Here is a 24046-nt window from a genome sequence, read left to right on the forward strand (position 1 = left end):
GGTTGAGGGCAATGAGCACAAAGTGGTGGGGGAGCACCACTTAAACTGCACTGATGATTTTTGGTATCGTCTTCCAGAACACTACTCAGTATTTATAGCATAGCTCTTCGCCCTGTATCAGGCCACACATTACATCTGGAGACATGGGCTTTTTAATTGCACCATCTGCTCAGATTCCTTCAGTGCCCTTCAGAGCCTCTGGTGATGCCGAAGTGACACCACCTGCTGACAGGCGGCAACACAGAGATATTCAGAGAAAATGGAAGAACTAGCTGGCCGAGGCACGAAGACTGCAGCCTTGACAGCAGTGTCAGGGGTCTCGTTTCCCATCAGACCGACATGACTGGGAACCCACATGAACATCACAATGGCTCCATCAAAAGTGAGCAAGTAAGAGCTTTCCTGGACCCGTTGCACTAAGAGTGAAATGGTGTACAGCACACAGAGGCTCTGAAGGGCACTGAAAGAGCCTGAGCAGATGATGCAATTGAAAAGTCCATATCTCCAGATGTAATGTGTGGCCTGATACAGGGCAAAGAGCTCTGCTATAACTACTGAGAAGTGTTCTGCAAGCCGATACCGAAAATCATCGGTGCAAATGACAAAGGCACACCCGACACTGCAGTCAGTCCAAAGGTACTATCATGAAGTTCCGGGCAAAGTTCATGAAACTTACGGCGATAGAGCGAGGCTGGAGTACTGTCCTTATAAAAGCGAATGTAGGCCAAGGGGACCATGGGCCGCCGCATGAAGCCAAGGTGGTGAAGGGTTCACACCCACTGGGAAAGTGGCAGGTAACGTGAAGTTACGCAGCCGGAGCAAGAGCCAAAAGCGAACTCCAGGAGTTGGTTGTTTGGTTGAAAAGAACGAGTGGGGCGGGGGGGGGGGGGGGAGGGGGGGGATGACCAAACTGCAAGGTCATCGGTCCCTTGTTCCATGTAAAATAATTACACAAGGGAAAGAAGGAAAGAAAGAAGACATACAGCACAATATTAGGAGAAAGGGAGAACCAGAAGAACAACAGAAGGACAATCAACACTATCACAGACAAAACAGGAAAAGGAAACCACAAAGAGAAGCAAGAAACAGGTAGAAGGGGTAAAAACAAGAGAGCAGATGATCGTGGCTGGCCGACCATGAGAATAAAAAGGAAAAGCCAACCACTCTGCGACCCATTAAAACATCCACCCTAGCAGCATTAGAGTGGAGAACACACAGGGACAAAGGACATGCGCTAAAACTGATATAAAATGATAAAACTTACTGTCACGTATAAAACGTATAACTAAATTAGCCGATGAGGCGCTGTCAGCTAAAATTAATGGCACGAGTCCGGTAACTGAAGCGTCCATCGCAGGGCAGCCAAAGAAGGACAGTTCACCAAGATATGGGCCACTGTCAGCTGGGCGCCGCACCGACACTGAGGCGGGTCATCATGGCGCAGGAGGTAGCTGTGTGTCACTCAAGCTGGCCAATGTGGAGCTGGCAGAGAACCACAGAGTCCCTGTGAGAGGCCTGCATGGAGGACTGCCACACATTTGTAGTCTTCTTAATGGCACTCAGTTTGTTGTCCATGCTGAGGTTATGCCATTTTATCTCCCGAAGTTGCAAAACCTTGCGGCATTGTACTGAATGCAGGTCAGTTTCAGAGATGCCGATCTCCGTAAGCGGTTTCCGCATAGCCTGTTTGGCCAGCCTGTCAGCAAGTTTGTTGCCTGGGATTCCGACGTGACCTGGGGTCCAGACAAACACCACTGAATGGCTGGACTGTTTTCCAGGGCATAGATGGACTCCTGGATGGTCGCTATCAAAGGATGACGAGGGTAGCACTGGTCGATAGCCTGAAGGCTGCTCAAGGAGTCAGTACAGAGAAGAAAGAACTCGCCAGGGCATGAACGGATGTGCTCAAGAGCACGAGATATAGACATCAGCTTGGCAGTGAAAACACTACAGCCATAGGGTAAGGAATGCTGTTCAATATGCCCTCCATTGACATACGTGAAGCTGACATGAGTATCAGCCATCGAGCCATCGGTCTAAACCACTTTGTGGCCTCGGTACATGTCAAGAATTGAGAGGAAGTGGCAGCGGAGAGCCGCAGGGTTAACCAAGTCCTTAGGACCATGTGAAAGGTCCAGGCAAAGCCGCAGTCTAGGCGTACACCATGGAGGTGTACGTGAATGGACCTCAAGTATTGGTGGTAAAGGCAAGGACTCCAGTTCAGAAAGAAGGGATCGTACACGGGCTGCAATTGGAAGCCCTGACCTGGGCCGCCGATGCGGGAGATGGACTGCTGTGGGTGGGAAAAGGAGACGATGATTCGGATGTGCAGGAGAACTACGAACATGTGCAACATAACTGTCCAGCAGTTGTGCACGCCTAACCTGCAATGGAAGGACTCCGGCCTCCCCAAGGTTGCTGGTCACTGGACTCATCCTAAAAGCTCCTGTCGCTAGGCGAACACCACAGTGCTCTGGTAGAGCACTTGCCCGCGAAAGGCAAAGGTCCCGAGTTCGAGTCTCGGTCGGGCACACAGTTTTAATCTGCCAGGAAGTTTCAGAACACCACAGTGGTTCACTGGGTCAAGTAAACACAATGCTGATGGCGCCACCGAGCCATAAATCAGACCCCCACAGTCAAGGTGGGATTGAACAAGGGCTCTGCAGAGCTGCAGCAGTGTAGAGCGATCTGCACCCCAGTTGGTGTTGCTCTGGCAGCGGAAGGTATTGAGGTGCTGCCAGCACTTCCGCTTAAGCTGATGAAGGTGAGGAAACAAAGCCAATCAGGCATGCATCAAAAACCACTCCAAAGAGTCAATATGTCTCCATTACAGTGAGTGGATCGTCATTAAGGTAAAATTATGATTCTTGATGAATGGTATGACACCGACAGAAGTGCATCATAACACACGACTTTGCGGCTGAAAACTGGAAACTGTGGGCTAGAGCCCAAGACTGTGCCTTGTGGATGGCTCCCTGTAGACGCCGCTCAGCAACACCAGTACTGGTGGAGTACTACGAAATGCAGAAGTCATCTGCATACAGAGAAGGTGAGAGGGATGGCCCTACAGCTGCTGCTAGACCATTAATGGCCACTAAAAATAGAGACACTCAATACAGAGCTCTGCAGGACCCCATTCTCCTGGATATGGGGGGGGGGGGGGGGGGGCATATGGGAGGCACCAACTTGGACACAGGAAGTACCAAGCAATATGAAATTATGGATAAAAATCGGGTGCGGGCCTCGGAGACCCCACTCGTATGATGTGGCATGGATATGATGTCGCCTGGTGGTGTCACACGCTTTTCATAAATAAAAAAAGATGGTAACCAGGTGTTGGCATCTGGAAAAGGCTATTCGGATGGCAGACTCGAGGGGGACAAAACTATCAGTGGCAGAATGACCCTGGCGGAAGCCGCCCTGACACGGAGCTAGTAGGCCACGTGACCCCAGGACCCAACCCAACAACTGACATACCATACATTCTAGCAGCTTACAAAGAATGTTGGCGAGGCTGATGGGCCGATAGCTATCCACATCAAGTGGGTTTTTACCGGATTGAGCACCGGGATGATGGTGCTTTCCTACCATTGGGATGGAAAGACGCCATCACGCCAGATCTGGTTGAAGATTATGACGAGATGTCACTTGTAGTCAGGTGAGAGATGTTTGATCATCTGACTGTGGATCCGATCTGGCCCAGGAGCTGTGCAAGGGCACTGAGAAGCTCCCACTCTGTAAATGGGGCTTTATAGGATTCACTATGGCATGTAGTGAATGAGACAACTTTCCCTTCCAGCCACCGTTTGAGAGTGCGAAAGGCTGGGGGTAATTCTCTGATGCAGAGGCTCGAGTATAGTGCTCAGGAAAGTGCTCGGCAATCGCGTTCACATCGGTAGATAACACGCCATTTATGTTAACACCAGGAACACCTGTTGGGGTCTGGTACCCGAAAACACGTTTGATCTTTTCCCAGACTTGGGAAGGTGACATATGGCACCCAATGGTTGAGACATATCTCTCCCAACACTCCTGCTTCCATTGTTTGATAAGTTGGCAAATGCGGGTACGGAGCTGTTTAAAGGCTATGAGGTGCTCCACGGAAGGGTGCTGCTTAAGCCGCTGGAGAGCTTGCCGACGTTCCTCAATTGCTTCAGCGACTTCCAGCGACCATTAAGGGACTGCCTCTCGCCGGGGGCACCCTAAAGAGTGAGGGATTGTGTTTTCTGCCACAGAAACGACTGTTGTAGTCACCTGTTCAACCATCATATCGATGTTACCATCTGGGGGAGATGCAATCATGACAGCAGAGGTGAAAGTTTCCCAGTCCGCCTTGTTTAAAGTCCATCTGGGCAGGTGTCCATGGGCCTGACACTAGGGGAGTGACAGGAAGATCGGGAAGTGGTCACTAGCACACAGGTTGTCATGTGCTCTCTGGTGTATAGATGGAAGAAGTCCTGGGCTGCAAATCGATAAATCAATGGCCGAGTAACTACCATGACCCATACTGAAATATGTGGTGGTCCCAGTATTTAAGAGGCAGAGATCGAACTGAGACAGTAAAGTTTCGACATCTCTGCCTCGGCCATTAAGCATGGTGCCACCCTACAAGGGGTTTATGAGCGTTAAAATCTCCCAAAAGTAGGAAAGGTTTATGGAGTTGATCAATCAGTACAGTTAATACATTCAGAGGAAGATATACATTGCAGACGTCATTCTGACAGCAACAGCTTCAAGAGGGGTTTGAAGGAGCACAGGTTCACTACAGACTGAGTTTAGGACATAAACGCAAACTCCACCCGACACTCGATTACAGTCACTATGGTTCCTGTAGTATCCATTATAGCCGCGGAAGTCAGGGGTCCGCATTGCTGGGAACCAGGTTTCCTAGAGGGCAATGCAGAAAGCAGGTGTAAAGCTTAAAAGTTGCCATAGTTCAGCCAAGCGGTGGGAAAAAACTGCCGCAATTCCACTGGAGGATGATGTCATCGTGAGACTGGGAACATTCTATGAGGCAGTTTATGCCTCAGGGTCACCAGCTGTCACCAACTTTTTGCCTGAGCAGTCTATATCCATTGTGTGTGAGGGTCCGGCGAGATGTAGGTCCTAAGAGGGCGCCAGAATCTCCACCTCATCTACAGACGCAGAGCTCATCAGTAGCGGTGGTGTGGGTGCCACCGCAATTCCCTTGGTCTTGGGCACCTTCTTTTTGGATTTCTCTCACTGCTCCTTGGGTTTCTCTGGCTGGGAGGACTTCACTGATTCAGTCTCTGGAATTGAGGATGAGCGTGAAGCCCTACAACCAGCTGCTTTTGGGCTCTTCAGCCACTGATGGGTGTCATCTTTCCCACTAGCAGAAACCTGGGAAGGGAGTGACCCAAGGGACCCATTTCTAGCGACAGGAGCCAAAGAAGACCTATGCTTTTCTGACTCAGAAGTGATGACTGATATCACTGATGGTTGGGAGGGAGGGGGAGGGGGCGTGTGTGTTGCTCCAGATGTAGGTGGTGGGAGGGAAATGCCCCTCAACCATCAAAGGGGGCAGGTGTGGTCTTCTGCTTCTGAGAGGCGATAGGAATGCGAGGAACTGACGGGGTGACAACTGTTCTCATAGCGACGGCATAAGAGGTGGTCATAGCCACAGGATGCAGGTGCTCAAATTTCCTCTTAGCCTCAGTGTATGTCAGTCAGTCCAGGGGCTTATATTCCACAATTTTCCTCTCTTTCTGTGAAATCCTGCAGTCTGGTGAGCAAGGAAAACGGTGCTCTCCACAGTTGACACAGATGGGAGGTGGGGCACATGTAGTAGGAGGATGTGATGGACACCCAGAATCTCAACATGTGGCGCTGGAAGTACAGCGGGAAGACATATGGCCGAACTTCCAGCACTTAAAGTACCGCATCAGGGGAGGGATGTATGGGTTGACGTCAAAACCTTGACCTTTTCGGGCAATGTGTCACCCTCGAAGGCCAAGATGACGGCGCCGGTGGCAACCAGATTATCCTTAAGACCCTGATGGATGCTCCGGATGAAATGAACACCTCGCCACTCTAAATTGGTATGCAGCTCATCGTCAGACTGAAAAAGAAGGTACTGGTGGAATATAATACCCTGGACCATATTTAAGCTCTTACGGGGCCTGATGGTTGCAGAAACAACCCCAGCTTGTCAAAAGCGAGTAATGCCCGTGACTGGGCAGAGGACGCGTTTTTATCAAGACTGACCCAGAGCGCATTTTGGACAAGCCCTCCACCTCCCCAAACTTGTCCTCCAAATGCCCCACAAAAAACTGAGGCTTCATGGACATGAAAAATTCCCCATTAACTCTTGTACATACAAGGTACTGGGGCAAATAAGCCTCACTGCCATCCTTAACCTGGCATTCCTCCCGTGGTGTGGCCAGGGAGGGGAACGATTTGGGGTCATATTTCTTAGCAGTGAAGTTAGACTTTGCCCGCTTAGAGACTGCTGGTGGCGGACCGCCAGCAAGAGATGACGTACTACGCTTCATGGTGTGTCATCTGCCCTGATGCCACCCACTCTGACCAGGTGCCATCCCTATGGGCACCACCCAGCATCAGCAAGGGCCACCTGGCAGGATGGCCATTGCCAGGAGTCCCAATGCACCAGGGAGATGGGCATCTACTCCATGGCATACGTGGGGAGTTAACGGCGCATACATCAACAGAGTAATCCCTGTGTTGTCAGGGGGCTACAACCAACAGGGTACATGGTGGCCCCACCTCAACGGACTGGCTACAGTGCTGGATATGAGGAGCTAAGAAGTCCATGGTCATCATCGGCACAGAAAGCGACACTGCATAGTGCATGGTAGAAAATGCACCCAGGAAGGTGTCCTTGCACAAGAGATGGAGAATGAGTGGGACTGCAATGCGATGATGAGAAAGTGGGCTAACGATCTCAATGGACGATGACACGATGCACCATTTAAGGTGTCCTTCCCCAATTGGCTCGCTGTTCGGGAAAATATAGAAAGATGGAGGTGAAACCCGACAGGGGACCATTACATAAAGGCTGAAACGTGAGAGACTCCTTTTAGTCACCTCTTACGACAGGCAGGAATACCTCAGGCCTGTTCTAACCCCCAGACCTGCAGAGGGGGGGGGGGGGGGGGGGGGGGAGAACTCCAAGAGATAGTTGGCCCTACGTGAACAGCCACAGTATTTAATGCAGTACTGATCAGAAAAAAATGTTAGGGAGGCCCAATGTAGAGACACTATCTAATGCTCATTCAGGGCCAACTCTGTTTTTTAAATAGACGTGGCAAATATATAGGGTTGAGGATACATTTCAGGGAACAAAGTTTCCTGAAAGGCAACACATATTGTTGCATAAAATGATAGTAGCTTTTCAAGTTATGCTAGGTGGTGAAAATAACTGCTACAGTTCTGCTGAATGATGGCTGTGTGTATACCCAGGTGAGGTGGGAAGGATTCAAGATGACAGGTCACATTTTGGCCTCTGCTCACCACCACACATTAAATAGAAACAATATTGACATGTGTAATTTCAATATCATTTGTGGAGGATGGGGGTGGGGGTCTAGTGCTGCTGGATCCACCAGATCTTCAGACTTCTTTCTTGTCTTCTGTCCTCTTTATTTTTATTCTCCTTACAGAGTTTTGTCTCTGATTTGAGATGGGATTTTTTTTTTTTTTTGGGGGGGGGGGGGGTGTTGCTGGAGGTATCGGGTTGTATAATGCTGGTCAAGTTGGAATCTTTTCTGATAGGGGTCTGGAGTTGTGGTCACCAATCTGGCTGCAGTAGAAACAGAGGGGTGGAGAGGATCCTGTCCCCCTCACAAATAGATGCCATTTAGACAATGACCAAGGCCCAATGTTCAGGGAGATTTGGATGTCTTTATACTTGCTATAGACATAGAACTCAGAACTTTAAACGGAAGAGGTAAATCATTGATTTTACCTTTTTGAGTAACATAGGTAAGCAAAAATAACAGCTCCATTACCTGCTTTTTATCTTGTGGACACCTCATTGTTCCAAATTTGCATGCAGTTCTTTATCTGTTTGCAATGTGAGATCATGATGGAAAATTATAGTTTAGATGACTTTTCTGAGGAGAGATGGAGATAGTAGTATCAAAGATTCTCACAGAAGAGTAATGCCTGAGACTGAGTAGGGGTCACCCATTTAATCTGGATAGGGTAATTTCACATTTTGCTACCTGAGGTTAGCTCCCCAGAAGTGTTTGTCAACATGCTCATAAAAAAGTCAAGGGATTTGTGATTTAAAAAAGCACCAGATTTGTGATTAAAAAATCATTGGGTGTGTGATAAAAAAAGACTGAGTTGAGGTACAAACTAGGTATTGAATCTGATTTCCACGAATGGCATAGCCAGGAAGGAAAAGTCTTGGGTCACACATTTCTCCATTGAAATGATCTGTTGTCTTCGGGAGCCTGCCAAGGTCTTGCAGCCATCAGCATGAGAAAGTTTAATCATCTTTATTGCAGATTATCCATCATACAGCCACCCACTCCAAGCGTTAGTTCTCCCCATGGGTGCCACCTAACTGCAACAGCAGCTACCTGGAGGACCTGTGCCAGAGACTTGACAGGCACACATTCCTTGGCATGCATGGGCAGCTTTCAACTCTGGTACAAACATTTCCCTGGATTGTCTTGCGTTACGACTGTGCAGGTATCTGATGACCCCGTCACAAAGACTGGCTACCAATCTATGTTTTGTGTATCTAATTTCACACACACACACACACACACACACACACACACACACACACACACACACACATACACACACACACACACAAAAGATGCTTCAGATAGAATCACACACTAGGTGGACTGTGCACAATTTTGGGAAACTTCCCTGCATTACCCCCATTAAAAGAGCTTTATTTCTAAGTGGGACTGAAATGGTCCAAAGAGGGGGAGGAGGGTGAAGACTAGAAATAAATAACTTTGATATTTAATATCTTGCCAGTGTCAAGTAAACTTCAACCGGATTTCTAGTTCAGATAGGCAAGGTGGGGGAAGAGATTTGGCCGAAGCAGTTTTGAAGGATCTGTCACAGCGTTTACCTTAAGTGAATTTGGGAAACTACTACAGAAAACATAAAACCGAGATGGTTGGGTTATTCATTAAACCCAGTGACTCCCAATCCAGGGTCTTAACCACTGCTCTACCTTGTACATTGTGAAAAAAAAAAAAACAACTTAATGACCTTTGAATAAAAAGTTGATAATTTTGTTACACATTTTAAAATTTGCATTATATGTACCGGTAAGCAGTTAATGGGACTGTTTCAGTCATAGCTGCCAAAATAAAGGTGTCATTGTCCAGCCAGTACTATTTTCAAACTACTAAATCTAATTGACACTTGCAGCACAGCTACACGACAAATTATACTTTATATCTAATTTAGAATCATTTTAACAGGAAACTATACCTCTTCAAATAAGTCATCGAAGCTAAAGAAGTTGTGTGGCTGCTCATGATGAAACATATGTGAATGAGGATTGAAATTAAATGTATGTCTCCCAAAGTCACTTTGGAATAAGTCATCAAAATTGAAATGGTGTGCACCACCTCCACCACCACCACCGGCACCAGCACTTGCGAATGCTGCACTTCCAAACTGGTCATATTTTCGTCTCTTATCTGGGTCAGAGAGAACTTCATAAGCTGTAAAAAGAACAATATATATTTTAAGCATCCTCTGGCATTTAAATAAATACAGTAACAACATGATATAGCATATAACAGCAACATACATTTTATTGACTGTTATAGCTGAAATTAGTCAAAAAATTTACTTCATTAAACAAACCTTGTGCAATTTCTTGAAATTTTGCTTCAGCACCTTTCTCTTTGTTTTTATCAGGATGATACTTAATTGCAAGTTTTCGGAATGCTTTTTTTATCTCTCTGTCTGAAGCAGTCCTCTGGACACCAAGGACTTCATAGTAGTCTCTCTCTTTTGCTGTAATTGGTGCTATTAAGGCAAAATGTACGAACGAGGCTAGTGTAAAATACAGCAAAATCTTCTCAGACTTCATGTTTAAGAAGCAGAGCACTGTAAATTGCAAACAAAAATTAATAACTGGGCTCAAATTCTAAATTATTCACAAACATCTCTTAAGACTTACAGTAATGCATTTTCTAATCCAGTGTTTAATGATAAGAGTAATAGTTACTTATTTATTTTCATTAACTTTATTTAACAGTGTCAAATTCATATATTAACTGGCACTCATTATATGAATGGATATAACAACATACCATAAAATTAAAGACATAAGGATGTGCATATATTTCTCAAATCTAGTAATGTATCATGCACCATACCAGAGTTTTTCTCTGTGCCTGTGTTAGCATTTTATAAACTAACACAAGAGCCATCTGGTCAACCTGTTATCTGACTGTGTACTGCTAATTACAGAAGTAAGAATCTAAAGGAGTATCTACGGTCTGTGAGCTTTTACCTTACTACAGTTTACAGTAGTTTTTAAGAGGGCTGTTCTCATTCTCATTACTTTCCTTTTCATATATAACATATTTACTTTTTCTTTTGAGATGAATGTGCCATTTCTCACTCATGCTTAGGATTTGATTAATAAAATAACAGCAGCATAATGAGATGTTAGGATTCATTATGTAACAGTACTTACAAGGCAAATATTTTTATTTTCCCCCCATCAGCATCCAGTTGACTATTTGAGTATCCCCACACTAATTTCATATACTTTTTGTAATTAAGTTTTGTAATTAAGTTTTCAAAAACTTAACACCTCTCTTCAGTCAAGAATATTGCTAATGTAATTTGTTGCACATCTCCAGATTAGTTAACAATGTGATACTGCTCCTTTTGACAAACAATGCAATTATCATGGCTGAAATACATGCAATGGATGATGTTACTAACATAAAGCATTAACAAAATGAAAATTAATGGGACCTCACAGGAATAGAGGGTTCTGGATGGGTACGACTTTCCTATTAATGCCTTCAAACATATTAAAAGCTTGAATATATCAGACCACAGTGGGAAACATAGCAATTTTCATCAAGGATGTAAATGTAACTTTGGAATGTACAAGGTGTGTTAAAAAGAAAGGACTGTCGTAACAAATTCATTGGCTTCAACAACTTGCAACCAGACTGTCGTCTTCCAACCTAACCTTGCTCTTTGACTACTACTGAATATTGTTTAACAAAGACAGTTCTTTGTTGTGAAACTTTTGTTGGGTTTGCCAACACATACTTTGTCACCTTCCAATTTAACCTAGATGCCAGTCTGCCACCTCGACTTCAAATAGAGTCCATACAGATCCACTAAACAACATTCCAAGAACTTGTTCCCTTCAATGGATCACGATCTCCTACAAACCTATATAGGTCTAGTGAACAATGTGACATGAGCCACAATCCACAAAAACTAACTGGCATACTACCATATGAACAAAAAACCACGAGTTACATTTACAGATGAAACATACTAACCAAAATATCCCAGATGCCATCTACGTAGCACGTGACAATATACTTCAAAGAATATACCTAAGGCTCGCATTGTTCACATAACTCCACACTTCTTAACCCTGTTTTGCATAGTTAATTTATCTTGGCACAAAACAAATTAACCATTCATGACAATAGTTTCTATGTTGTGTAGAAAATTCTCTATAGAAGTATGTAACTTAAAAATGGCACTCATCTTCTCCGATGCACGACAGCAGAAAAGAATAAATAAAAATAAAATTAAAATTTAAAGAACTCATGGAAATCAATTATGCAATACAACAAGTATCATAATTATTACTATGACATCACATTCATTGGCTTTGCCAACTCGCAACCCAACTTTCATGTTGCAAATTACATATCAGCTGTTCCCCCAACCTACATATAAAAAATGGAAGCACATATATATTGTCAGTGTTCTGTTCTACTTCAGTTTACACAGTTTATCACAACATTATTACAGCAGGTAGAAAGCTCGATGTCCAGTAATGCTAGGTGGAACTGATCAGTACAAGATTGCAAATTAATCAACAATCTACACACCAGAATCTAACAGCACATAGTGATTGACTTCTTCTATACATAGCCACAGAGAGTTTTAATTGTTGTTATACCATAAAGAGACAGAATAAAAAGTGCAAAAAACAACTTGTTTGAAGCTTCTCTAAGCCCGCCCCCCCCCCCCCCCCCCCACGCACGCACACACAAATTAATACTCTGATGGTAAGGACACATACTGTATGTTTATTAACATTATGCAAAATAATAAAATCACAACATTTCCAAACTAATTATATAAAAAGAAAGGTACTACATTCCATTTTCAATGGTAAGAGCAAGCAATGGATTCTTAAAATCATTGTGCCCTGGTGACAGTTTCACAATAAAAATATTTTTGAATGTGGTCTCTCACTTGCTTTTGCAATTAGTAATTTTAGCAGAGAGGAAAATAAATTGCTTTTTCTTAATAATCTCATAAATGTACAGCACTTAAGCATAAAAAACTAAGCTATGGATCTTGCTGAGGCCTCAGAAAAACAATAGTCACTCAGCACAGAGAACAACTGAGTATTTTACAAGCTTAATAGTGTTAAAATAATACTAAACATTATCTGTCTTTGTCAACTTCTGATATCCTTCTTCATGCATTACCACCTCCTGTCTAGAAATATCATTAAAAGTTTTTTGTGTTCTTTCTGTCACATACCAGAAGAAGAAAAATGAGGCCCTTAAACATCAAAGCTCTACTGTTTACTTATTTCTTTATTTATTCATATTTGATGTGACTTTTTTTGTCTCAGAATACCTAATGATGTAAAATATATTTAACAATAAAAGTACTACCAGTTTTACAAATACATGAGTATTCAAGGTGAGACTTACAGAATGCAAAGTATTGCCAGTAAAGGTGAGAAGTTAAGTTTGGGTGTTCCATTAACCCATCAGTCTATCTCCCACCAGAGCTGCTGCTTCTGCCCCCCCCCCCCCCTATAAAATGAAAATCATGAGTTTTGTGTTGCACCACCTTTTCTCATAATTGTGTACTCTACCACTATTTCTTGTATTGCTTCTGTAAACCTGCAATTCACACAGTAACAAAAACAATTTATATTTCTTCAATATTTCAAGTCTACCTTTGACATTCTGAACACGCCTAAGAAAAGAAAGGACAAAAACCAAATTAATAATGAAGTGTGACAATCCATTGATGTATAAAGTGACCCACTCTTTAAGATCTTGCGGAATGCAAAATTGTTCTTTTATTTTATAACTGATTTCAATCTGTCAGATGATCATCAGATATGTCTAGGAAAGAGCAAAAGAATGTGGAAACCATACCAACCAGAGCATTATGATGGTATAAAACAGTACCGGTACTGGTAGAAGTGTTAACATACATGATCTGTAGAGCAGCTAAAAGCCAACATACCCGACTTCCTAAACTAGTAAAGCTGCATCTGAGGTGACCTATGTTAGCACTACTGCCATTACTGTTACATCCTACTGTAATGCTTTCATTGATAAGTTTGCACATTCTTTTTGCCTTTTGTAGACACATCTGATGATTTAACAGTTCGAAACTGGTCACAAAATAAATGAAAAGTTTGGGTATCAAAGACCGTTTTGGATTCCAAGAACTCCCTAAACCAGATTACCTGAAAAATTGTGCATTGCAATGAGTAACATGTTCATTTATAAGAAAATTAGCAGGGACCATCTACAAACTGACAGAGTTGAAAAACAATAGCCAAATTACAGAACGTATTAGAAAGATATCACTAACCACATAAATGATGCAACACATGGGAAAAATAACAGCTTCACCTTGCAATAATGAAATAAATACAGTATGCAAAGCAGGAGAGTTCTTCAAAATTAAAATGACATCCTGAATACATTTATAACATCAAAAAGTACAAGAGAAGAGCAAATTCAATGAAAGAGGAAAAGTTTGCATACACTTACAGAGCACTTCAGACCACCTATACGCATTTGAGATAACAGGAGCCAATGAGAAACATGAATTCGTCTTAAATTCAGTGGGGGACAAAAACAATATTATTTTTCTGTTACTCAAAAACTTCTGAGTTGGTATTTTTTTCATAATGAGACCCTATCTAAACAATAATGTGAATTAAACCTTAAAACGCCTTATGCTGCAACAAGTTATGGAAATAGTTCAGAGATCAAAATGATGTGACTCACTATGTCAAGGTAGTAAATGAATCACATAATCAATACATATAAATTAAAAGAATGCCATACAAACAAATTTTGTGGACTGACAGATGCTTTAGTGACCAACAATGTCATTAAATCAAGGGAGTTATTTATTGAGACTAACAATATGACAGAACAGTGGATATTAGTTATTTATCACACTCTATTGACAGAAAACAACCTCGGATGGACTACTGAGTAAAACAATGTGTATGTAAGGAACTGTCTCAGTCTTTGTGACATTGTAACCCATGTATCAGAAAGTTGCCCAGAGTCATTCTCAGTTTGAAGGCATTAGAGGAAACAATGCTGGATGACATTGTGGCTTATGTAAACACTGAAATGACTGATACTTTGTACTTAACAATGCAGTTTAAAATGTATAACGAAATCAAAATGACACCATAGAGCAGGTGGGGGAGGATTGCACCAGTCCAACCAAATGGCTAATGTTATAGAAAAATAACTGAACTATGTTACACAAAAAAAAAATCAATAGATACTATGACATTACCTTTGAAAGGGGCTGACGTTAACGTTCACACATGATGAAGTTAAACAGTTATACAAAATCAATTAAACTGTTCGCTAAACTTCCAAGAGAGTATATCTGATACTAATTTGTCTTTGTATATACAACGGGTGGTGAGACTTCATCAAACTCGTAACAATCATTATTTCGTAAGAAACGATGATGTGACACTAGGACTTGCTGTTGGCAGAAAGAAATAAGCTTCATATTTCTCGATGGCACGTTCTTCCTGTCTTAGCACTGCTTATAGTACACCTACTAATGCTGCAAGTACAAGCTGTCACTTCGATCAAAACACGCATGGCAGTTTGTTTATTTTTTTGACGCACCGTCAGCTGCCTCAGAAGTACGTCTGATACAATTTATTCCTAATTACATGTCATCGAGCGTGTTACAAAATTATAAACTATTATTGTCACCACGCAACTGTACTCACGGAGGCGTTTCACGTTCTCCTTTATTTCCTGCCAGTAATTCCACGTTAGATAAAATCTAGAGACGGATTACGATGTTATTATAGTACAACAAGAATACACTGCTTACTTAACTTACCTACTTTCTCTGACTGTCACTTTCACATAGTATATTCGTCGCGACAGCACGTACTGAACTGTGGGACAGCATTCGATTTTAATAACCTTCAGATACGCATATGATGCAATAGTTTAATCCGAGTATACCTCAGGCGACCAATAGCGGCTGGGTGTTGTGGACCAATCAAATCGCTCTTCATCAGCAACAAAGGTCAGCTGAAGATACTTCTGCAGCATGCGGATTGCAATGCGCATGCTCGCCAGGTACGCGGTACTTTTGAAGTGTTATGTTTCACATTAACTTACCGTTGGGCTGAAACTGTTTAGCGCACAAAATTTCCAACACGGATACTTGCACCTGGTAAAGAGCGTTCCTTCACTTGAACTATTCGAGCACGTTTCAAGGTCTCATACATGGTTTTAACCCAGCACCATCCCCCCTTTTTTCCTCCCGAGTTTCGGAACAGTATCATTTTTTTGGTGTTATTCCGTCAGTTACTGGAAATTAGTTTTAAAGAATATTATCATAATAATTCATATAATTATTTCTCATTTACATGAATTACGCACTGAGTGGCTGCCGGCTTTTGTAAAGATCAGTTTCCTGGCCACATGACAGAATAGGAATTTCCACTCACCACCCGCATATTTGTTGGAACTGTAACATGTTGAGATATTTGTATATTTAGTTTTTTGTATTTACTGTAATGTGGCTTTATACTATAGGCACAATACCTTGTAACTACAAGCTTGTATGCTTTTGGTTAGATGTAAGAAATGAGAAGTGTTATTGTGAGTGATATATGCCGTTTGCATTCAAGTTGAAGAAGGGGACTATCAGACTCATCGAAGGAAACAGTGCAGAACAACAGAATATTTTATGAATAAACTACACCCAGCCATATATCTTATCAGTCATTAGGCTTTTCTGAGGTGTAGAATACGCTGACTGAAATGTTCTCGAACAAGTCAGCCAAAATGTCCTTTACCGAAGAACTGATATCTTAAAAAGGCAGAAAAAGAGACTGGAGTGGTAATAATTGTTAGCAATCAGTACGAGCCTTGGTTACGACAACTTTGGACAAGGTAATATGGTCTACACCTAATATCTAATACTTCAAAAAACAGTAACTAGAACTCTTCAATGAGATTGATGCGCCAAGAGGTCTTTTTTTAACATTTAACCAGCGCTACAGTGGTTGCTTTGTTAATCATAGTGGTCTTGACAGCAGAAAAAAGCAGAAAATGAGACTCAAAACAGGTACACATTGACACTAGAGGTAATTAAAAACGATGAAGTACAGTATGGGATTATGCACAGTTGGCGGAGTCCCACGTACGTGAGAAAGGTATTACTTTCATGATGTCTGCTTCCTGCCAGTCAGAAAGGATTGAATCGACATCATAGCTTGCCCACTTAACCCATAAAACTGTGCCTTTCATGAAACAATCTGATGGTTGACATGGTGTAAGACCTTAGTTAGACCACAAAATTTCAATAAGAGACATTCTTCTATTAATTGATTCTAATATTTGGTCGATAAATGAGAAGGGTCTGCAAATTCAACATGTGCATCACGGTGTGTCGGTAACGTAATGCAGCTTCTTGGCATTATGCTGCATGTCCATTATTTGCAGAACAATATTTTGCCTGCCTGCGGTCTTACGCTCCGCCACTATCATGTCTTCCATTCTCAATGTAGAGAGCTGTGATCACATTTTTGTGCTTGACTTTTTCAACAAACAGCCTGGTCGAACTCCTCCTTGCTCTACACAAGCTTCTCCTCATCTTGACACACGATGTACAGGTGCTGAAATAAACAATTATAATAGTGACAATATATTTGTCACAATATCAATATTTGGCAAATACCAATATTTTTTGCAGACACTCACTGGCCGCTTGCTGCCGCTGATGCTGCTGGTGGACTATTGGAGCTGGCGCTACCCAGGCATTTGATAGTATGAAATGCTACTCCATACGTAGTTCCCGGTCTCAGGAACCCATTGGCCGAAAGGTGTCGACACTCAAACGCTATTGGACCACCCCATCCCCTCCCAAAAAAAAAAAAAAAAAGACACTAGGACAGGGGAAGAGGGGGAGGGAGCGACAAAGAGGGTCCAGAGACAAACAGAACCCAATTATGCAAGAGAACATTTAATTAAGTTGATATCTTATCACTGGTCGTGAGTGAAGATCGAAAATTAGATAAAAATGTTCTGGAAACCGCCCTGTCATACTACTTGTGTCAACACACTGATGTGAGAATGTGAGGCCGGCCGGAGTGGCCGTGCGGTTCTATGCGCTACAGTCTAGAGCCGAGCGACAGTTACGGTCGCAGGTTCGAATCCTGCCTCGGGCATGGATGTGTGTGATGTCCTTAGGTTAATTATGTTTAATTAGTTCTAAGTTCTAGGCGACTGATGACCTCAGAGCTATTTGAACCATTTTTTGAGAATGTGAAACCTAATGGGACTGTAGGAATGAGTTTTTAGCTAAATTTTGAACCAAACATACAAATAACTTAAGCTTAGTATTCTGATTATGGAGACATATAGTGACTCCCGTTATTGAAGTCCCATTCTTTACTTCAAGGAGATAGTGAAGAAGAGTCAGTGCCTGCTCACACCTTATGACCCCTCCATTAGAATATGTCTAAATAAATTTGCAGTCTAATTGCAGAGAGTAACAATCATTGTGGACAGGAACATGAATGACGTAACATCATTTCAATCCTTGTTCCAAGGGTACACATACGCTTATGTTGATCAACGATGGGGTCTAGAAAGAGACTATACTTCCGTATCGTAACGAAGTGCATTCTATTTTCCTTCTCATCAAACTTGCTTGTTAATACAGTCTCGTTTGTCTTTTCACACGTTGGCACGTCACGTATTCAATATAACATTTCTTCTAATTCACTTAACTCCTGGGATTCACCTTGCCTTCTTTTATGCTCATCATTGTTTCCACAGTTCATGTTTATCTCCATTTCCGGCGTTGCCTCCCCATGCACTGCTATGATATGTAGTTCGTAATCTCTCTGTGGAATTTAGTTCAGTTTGGTTCTGTTTAAATCTGAGTAATGACTGTACGTCTTTGCTCTTACTTGCGAGAGTTCGATCCAAGTCCACCTCAGTCTTAAGCGACAACTGCTCAACCGTTGCCATGAGGATCTGTAGTGAATCCACGACCTCGCTCAGTTCCTCGCCTCGCTGTTGCAGGATACGATCTTGCCGTGGCTCTTGCTGGCAAACGCTCTGTCTACTCTTTATTTCCTTCCGAGAGAACTTCTCGTACTTTTTCAGGGTCAACTGAAACTATATCAGATCATGATCCTAAATCATTGTCATTCGATTTCCAAGTCAGTTGCTTAATTCAAACTGATTTCGTGTCACCTCCGCCACTTTTTCATCGATTTCCTCTCCCTGTTGATTGACCAACTCCAAGCCCGTCTTAATTGCAGTTACTGTTTACCTAATGTCTTCTGTGGTATGTCAACTTTCCTCGATGAACGCTTCTAATCTAGCTGTTTGACTGTCAAGACTTGCTCTCTGTCGTTCTAATTTATTTTTAATGCTCGTATTCTGTTCGTGCACACCCACATTCAGAGCTTTGAATTTCTATATTACGAGCGATTAGAAAGCATTGAAGTCGAAAATGGATGCAAGCCCCTTCTTTCCTGCAACACACTGGGTCATACGAATAAAGAAGAGAACATTCTCAGCGCAAAAGAACATTCTCTGAGGAAGTTGTCAACTTCATATGAATAAAAAATTCGAAGCATATTCTCTGAAAACGCGTTCTTTCTCTGTACCTCCCTTCCTCCTTGAGACAGTTCTCGGTACGTGTTGTGTACTGCGTCCTGCACAGAACACGCGCATAATCCTACATTTCGTTCAAATTGCACAAACAGGCAATCTCTTTAATGTACAAGTATGGAACTGGCATCAGTGTGTTCTGGAAGAATTGCACTATCTTTCGACTTTAGTTTAATGTGTAGCAACAAATTACTAAGACGACTACGGACTGTTTACGAAAATGAATCTGACTATGTTACCGAATTTTCGATATGCGGGAAACATTTCTGTTATTGAAGTTAGGTGAACACGTTATCTTAACGAAATCTTAAGATTACTTCACGTCTTAATCCAACCCAACTCTAATTTTCCACGTTTTCTAACACGTGATAATTTTGGTTAAGTGTGACGCATAATGGTCCACTCCGGCGTCAAGTACTTACGCGGTCGCCCGTGTAGTTTTGTTACGAGAGACAGATCGATAGGTTTGTAATAAACCCGTTATTAATTTTTCTGATCTGCCTACTTATTTCTAACACAGCAAAATATGAGATTTATGCTGTGAGAAAACATGATGATGAACATCTGAAAACATTAGTAACACTGTTGTCTGGTGTATACCTATGGCTTTTCCTTCACCAGTCTGAAAACCTGAGTCTGCTAAATAGCACAAAAATGTTTTCATTTTTGCTTCATTTGAAATGTCGCCCTCGTTTCTTTCAGTATTTATTAGGGCTACATCTACTTTTTTTTGCCTTCCGAGCAAGATCAATACTGCCATTTTTACTAAAACAATCGGTAAAACTTAATCCCAGCAGAACTTACTCAACACGAAATATGCTGCAGAGCTCACTTCAAAGACGGAGAATGTTCTATCACATTGGGGAACTTCTCTAGTTTTATTCATACAAAATTGGAGAATGTTCTCCGCGTTGAGCAGCTTCCTCCACCCTTTTACTTAAGCTGAGAACACTCTCACGTGTAGTATATTCTCTGACTCACTTCATTCATGCAATCCTGATAATGATATCCGAAAGTTCGAGAATAAAGTACATTCTCTTTTCATTCATACCATCCACAGGGTCGTATGAACAAAAAGGAGAACATTCCCCAGAGGAGATTCGCAAAGTAAGTGAACATTCTCTTAGTAAGTTCTCAATTTTATATGAATAAAAATGAATAAAAATACGGCAATATAATTTACTCGAGTCTCGCTGTCACTGTCAGTGCATGCATTTTATAAAATAGTCATCTCCTCCACTGAATTTTCCGAAACAGCTTCTTTCCGCCATGCTGAAGTCTGTTGTAGGTCCTCACATCAGCCGTCTGTAGATTCTGTAATGGCGTCATTAAACTTGGAGCAATGCCACACCCCTCGCCTCCTAAAATTATACCATTACAACGGTTCTCGCTTAGTATCTGGCGTACATCACAGTTTCTTCACGTCCTAGCGTCATGTACAGACCGAGGCCCTCAGGCATTGACACTACACTACATAGTGAACATTTCACTCTAATCACATATCACCTGCACGTTGAAGCTAGAAAAATCCTTTCGGTTAATATATTCGTCCCCATGTACAGAAGATTTCATGATTTGGTATGTGCGTACAATTGAAGGCCGCCACCGGACGTGGATACTGATATCTTGATTGCCATTTAAGTTTCACTGTTAATAGTTCTCCTAAGTTTCTGTCAAACCAGATCAGCAAAGGTGCTCTTTAGATAACACGATGAAGAACATCTGAAAATGTGACACAGTTTTCTGATGTATATGTAAGTCTTCTCCCACACCAGTCTCAAAAACTGGGTCTGCTAAACAGCGCAAAAGTGTTTTCATTTTCGATTTGTTTGGAAGGATGTCCCCTCTTCTGTCGTGATTTTCAGGATGTTATTTGGCAGTTAAATTATGTTTTCATTGCTAAACTTGTATGGGCATAAACTACTGCAGTTTTCTCTCTTCAGTATTTGTTTGGAGCAACGAATACCTTTTTTGGCTTCAGAACAACATAAATTCTGCCATTTTTACTACAAAAAACTCTGTAAAACGTAACCCAACAGAACTTACTCAGGTCGAAGTCTGCTACAGAGCTCACTTCAAAAACTGGAGAACGTTCTCCTCTTGTGAGAAACATCCCTATTTTATTCATATGAAATCGGAGAATGTTCTTCACGTGGAGCACTTCTCTCACCTTTTTACTCAAGCTGAGAACATTCTCAAGCGAAAACTCTCTTTATTCGTGCAAGCCTGAGAATATATTTCGAAATTACGAGAATAAAGTACATTCTTCGTTTTATTCATACGACCCATTGTACCAGATGCCCTGCCTATACCTGCCGCGGTTGGTTGGTTGACTTCAAAGCTGCTCCCTCGATGACTTGCTCCAGATATGAGGTGGGTGACCGACCATCATGACTGAAGTGCGCGTCATTTACGACGGCGGCCGAGTTTAGGTTCGTTCTGCGCATCTGACGTCACAAAACACAGTCAGCCAATGAACAGAGAACGACGTTGCCAGAGCTCGACTGCAGTGCAGAGCACGGACAAGTGTCTTCAGTTTTAGAAATGTTCAATCATAAATAAAGTAATTGAACAAAAGCAATGTCTTGATAACAGACTTTATTTTATAGAAAGTTTGGAAAAATAATTCTTTATACCAGTTGCTTCATATTCTTTTAATTAATTAAACCAAACCAGCAATAAGCCTCCTAATTCAGGCGATAGCAAGGAAAGGTGTTTGTATCATTCCCACTAACCGCTATTTCGCATATAAAGAACAGCGGTAATTGTTTATTTCCTATTGTACTTCGACGAAACGTGAGTAATTCATAGTCATACCAACAGTGTTTGTCGGTATTTTGCGTAATATGTTAAACTCCTCTAGCGGCAACTAAAATCGACCATATGGAAAGTTTACGCTATGGACTTTTACCTCTGCAAACTCCAAAATTTCGTGCAATGGTTTACTACAGTTAATGCTGCACAATAACTGCATTGAACTTGAACATCGAAACAAAATTAAGTCATTTAAGGGGGGAAGGTATCAGTCAAGAAGATGAGTAAAAATCAAATTTTTGGGCCAAATAGTTTTTGTGAAATCGAATGATAAGTGTGTCAAAGCAGTCGGAACACCATGTGTCTGCACAGGCGAGCAGTGCAGTGATGACCAAATCGCACACAGCGCGGAATGCGGGGAGCACGTTTCTTTAGCAGCGAAAGTGTAAACGCGGCGGTGGTGGCTTTACTTCCTAAACTGCGCACTCCCCCCTAAACGTAAGTTTGCGAACTATACTATACTATGGCGCTGCTTCTCTTGGCGCGTGCAACTGGCAACCCAGAAATCTCCCGCGTCTGGGCGGGCATGCGCGAGCCGCCAAGATAAAAGAATTGAACTATAACAGCTCTCTCACTTTCTCTGTTGCGCACCAACTTGGCATTAGCTTCCTGTGTATTTTTTTTTTTTTTTTTGAGTCATCAGGCTTCTGATTGGTCTGATGCAGCCTGTTCTGTGTTAACTTCTTCATCTCAGGGTAGTTCTTGCACCCTACATCCTGAATTATTTGTTGGATGTATTCAAATCTCTGTCTTCCCCTACATTTTTTGCTCTTTACAGCTTGCACTAGTACCACAGGGGTTATTCCCTGATGCCTTAACAGTTGTCCTGTCATCATGTCCCTTCTTCTTGTCAGTGTTTTCCATATATAACTTTCCTCACCGATTCTACAGAGAACCACCTCATTCTTTACCTCATCAATCTAGCCAATTTTCAACATTCTTCCACAGCACCACATCTCAAATGATTCAGTTCTCTTCTGTTCCGGATTTTCCTCAGTCCATGTTTCACTACCATACAGTGTTGTGCTCCAAACGTAGATTCTCTGAAACTTCTTCCTCAAAGTAAGGCCTTGTTTGATACTAGCAGACTTCTCTTGTCCAGGATGCCCTTTTCACCAGTGTGTTTTTTATGTTCTCCTCGCTCCACTCATCTTGGTTTACTTTGCTGCCTAGGCAGCAGAATTCCTTAACTTCATATACTCCTTACTTTCGTCTTTCTTCTATTTACTCTCCAACCATATGCTGTACACACTAAACTGTTCATTCCATTCAACAAATCCTGTAATGCTTCTTCACTTTCACTGTGGATAGCAATGTCATCAGCAAATCTTATCACTGATATCCTTTCACCTTGAATTTTAGTCTCACTCTTGAAACTTTCTTTTGTTTCCATCATTGCTTCGTTGATATATAGATTGACTAGTTAGGGGAGAAAGACTACATACCTGTCTTACACCCTTTTTAATCAGAACACTTCGTTCTTGGTATTATTGTTCCTTCTTAGTACTTGTACATTTTGTGTATTACTCGTCTTTCCCTATAGCTTACCCCTATTTTTTCCACAATGTCGAACACTTTGCACCACATTACCCTGTTGAACGCTTTTTCCAGGTCGACAAATCCAATAAACGTGTCTTGATTTTTCTTCAGTCATGCTTCGATTATCAGCCGCAAAATCAAAACTCCCAATCTTCTAATGGGGCAATTACGCCCTGATTCAGCATCTCGGATACACTGACAAGTACATCCTAATCTGTCATTTCTTCCCGTCTACTATTAAGCTTTTTGCTCTCGAATGGGTTGTCATGCTCATACCTAGGAAGATGTTACTCACTTCTTGACCGAGTAATTTTGACACTATCTCTGTCTTGCAGCAATTTCTTTCACACATTCACATATGAAATTTATCAGACTACCGCGACAGAGACATAGAAATCCACACATAGAACAAACAAAATAACACCGTGCATCAATGCTGCAATGCTGTAAATCAATACATAAACAAAATTGTGTTATTCCTATAAAGCCGCCATAAAATTATACACTATAGGGTGATTTTCTCCACCGTGTACGGACTCTAGAGATTGATCGATTGAACTCAG

The 24046-nt window shown here is 42.0% G+C and overlaps 1 protein-coding gene across 2 annotated transcripts in view; it reads right to left on the reverse strand.

Annotated features, from left to right (window-relative positions):
• Positions 1–15484, reverse strand: part of LOC126249719 (dnaJ homolog subfamily B member 9-like) — a 42389-nt gene extending 26905 nt beyond the window's left edge. The window contains exons 1-3 of one of the 2 annotated variants that reach the window (XM_049951401.1): positions 15328–15484; positions 9829–10074; positions 9448–9683 (exon numbers count right to left, since the gene is read on the reverse strand). In XM_049951401.1, the coding sequence (XP_049807358.1) occupies positions 9448–9683; positions 9829–10057 (465 nt within the window). In that variant the 5' untranslated portion in view covers positions 10058–10074; positions 15328–15484. The remainder of the gene's footprint in view (positions 1–9447; positions 9684–9828; positions 10075–15327) is intronic. The other variant, XM_049951400.1, reaches the window with a different exon arrangement.
• Positions 15485–24046: the final 8562 nt, after the last annotated feature.

This window comes from Schistocerca nitens, chromosome 3 (assembly GCF_023898315.1).
Source record: "Schistocerca nitens isolate TAMUIC-IGC-003100 chromosome 3, iqSchNite1.1, whole genome shotgun sequence".
Lineage (NCBI taxonomy): Eukaryota > Metazoa > Arthropoda > Insecta > Orthoptera > Acrididae > Schistocerca > Schistocerca nitens.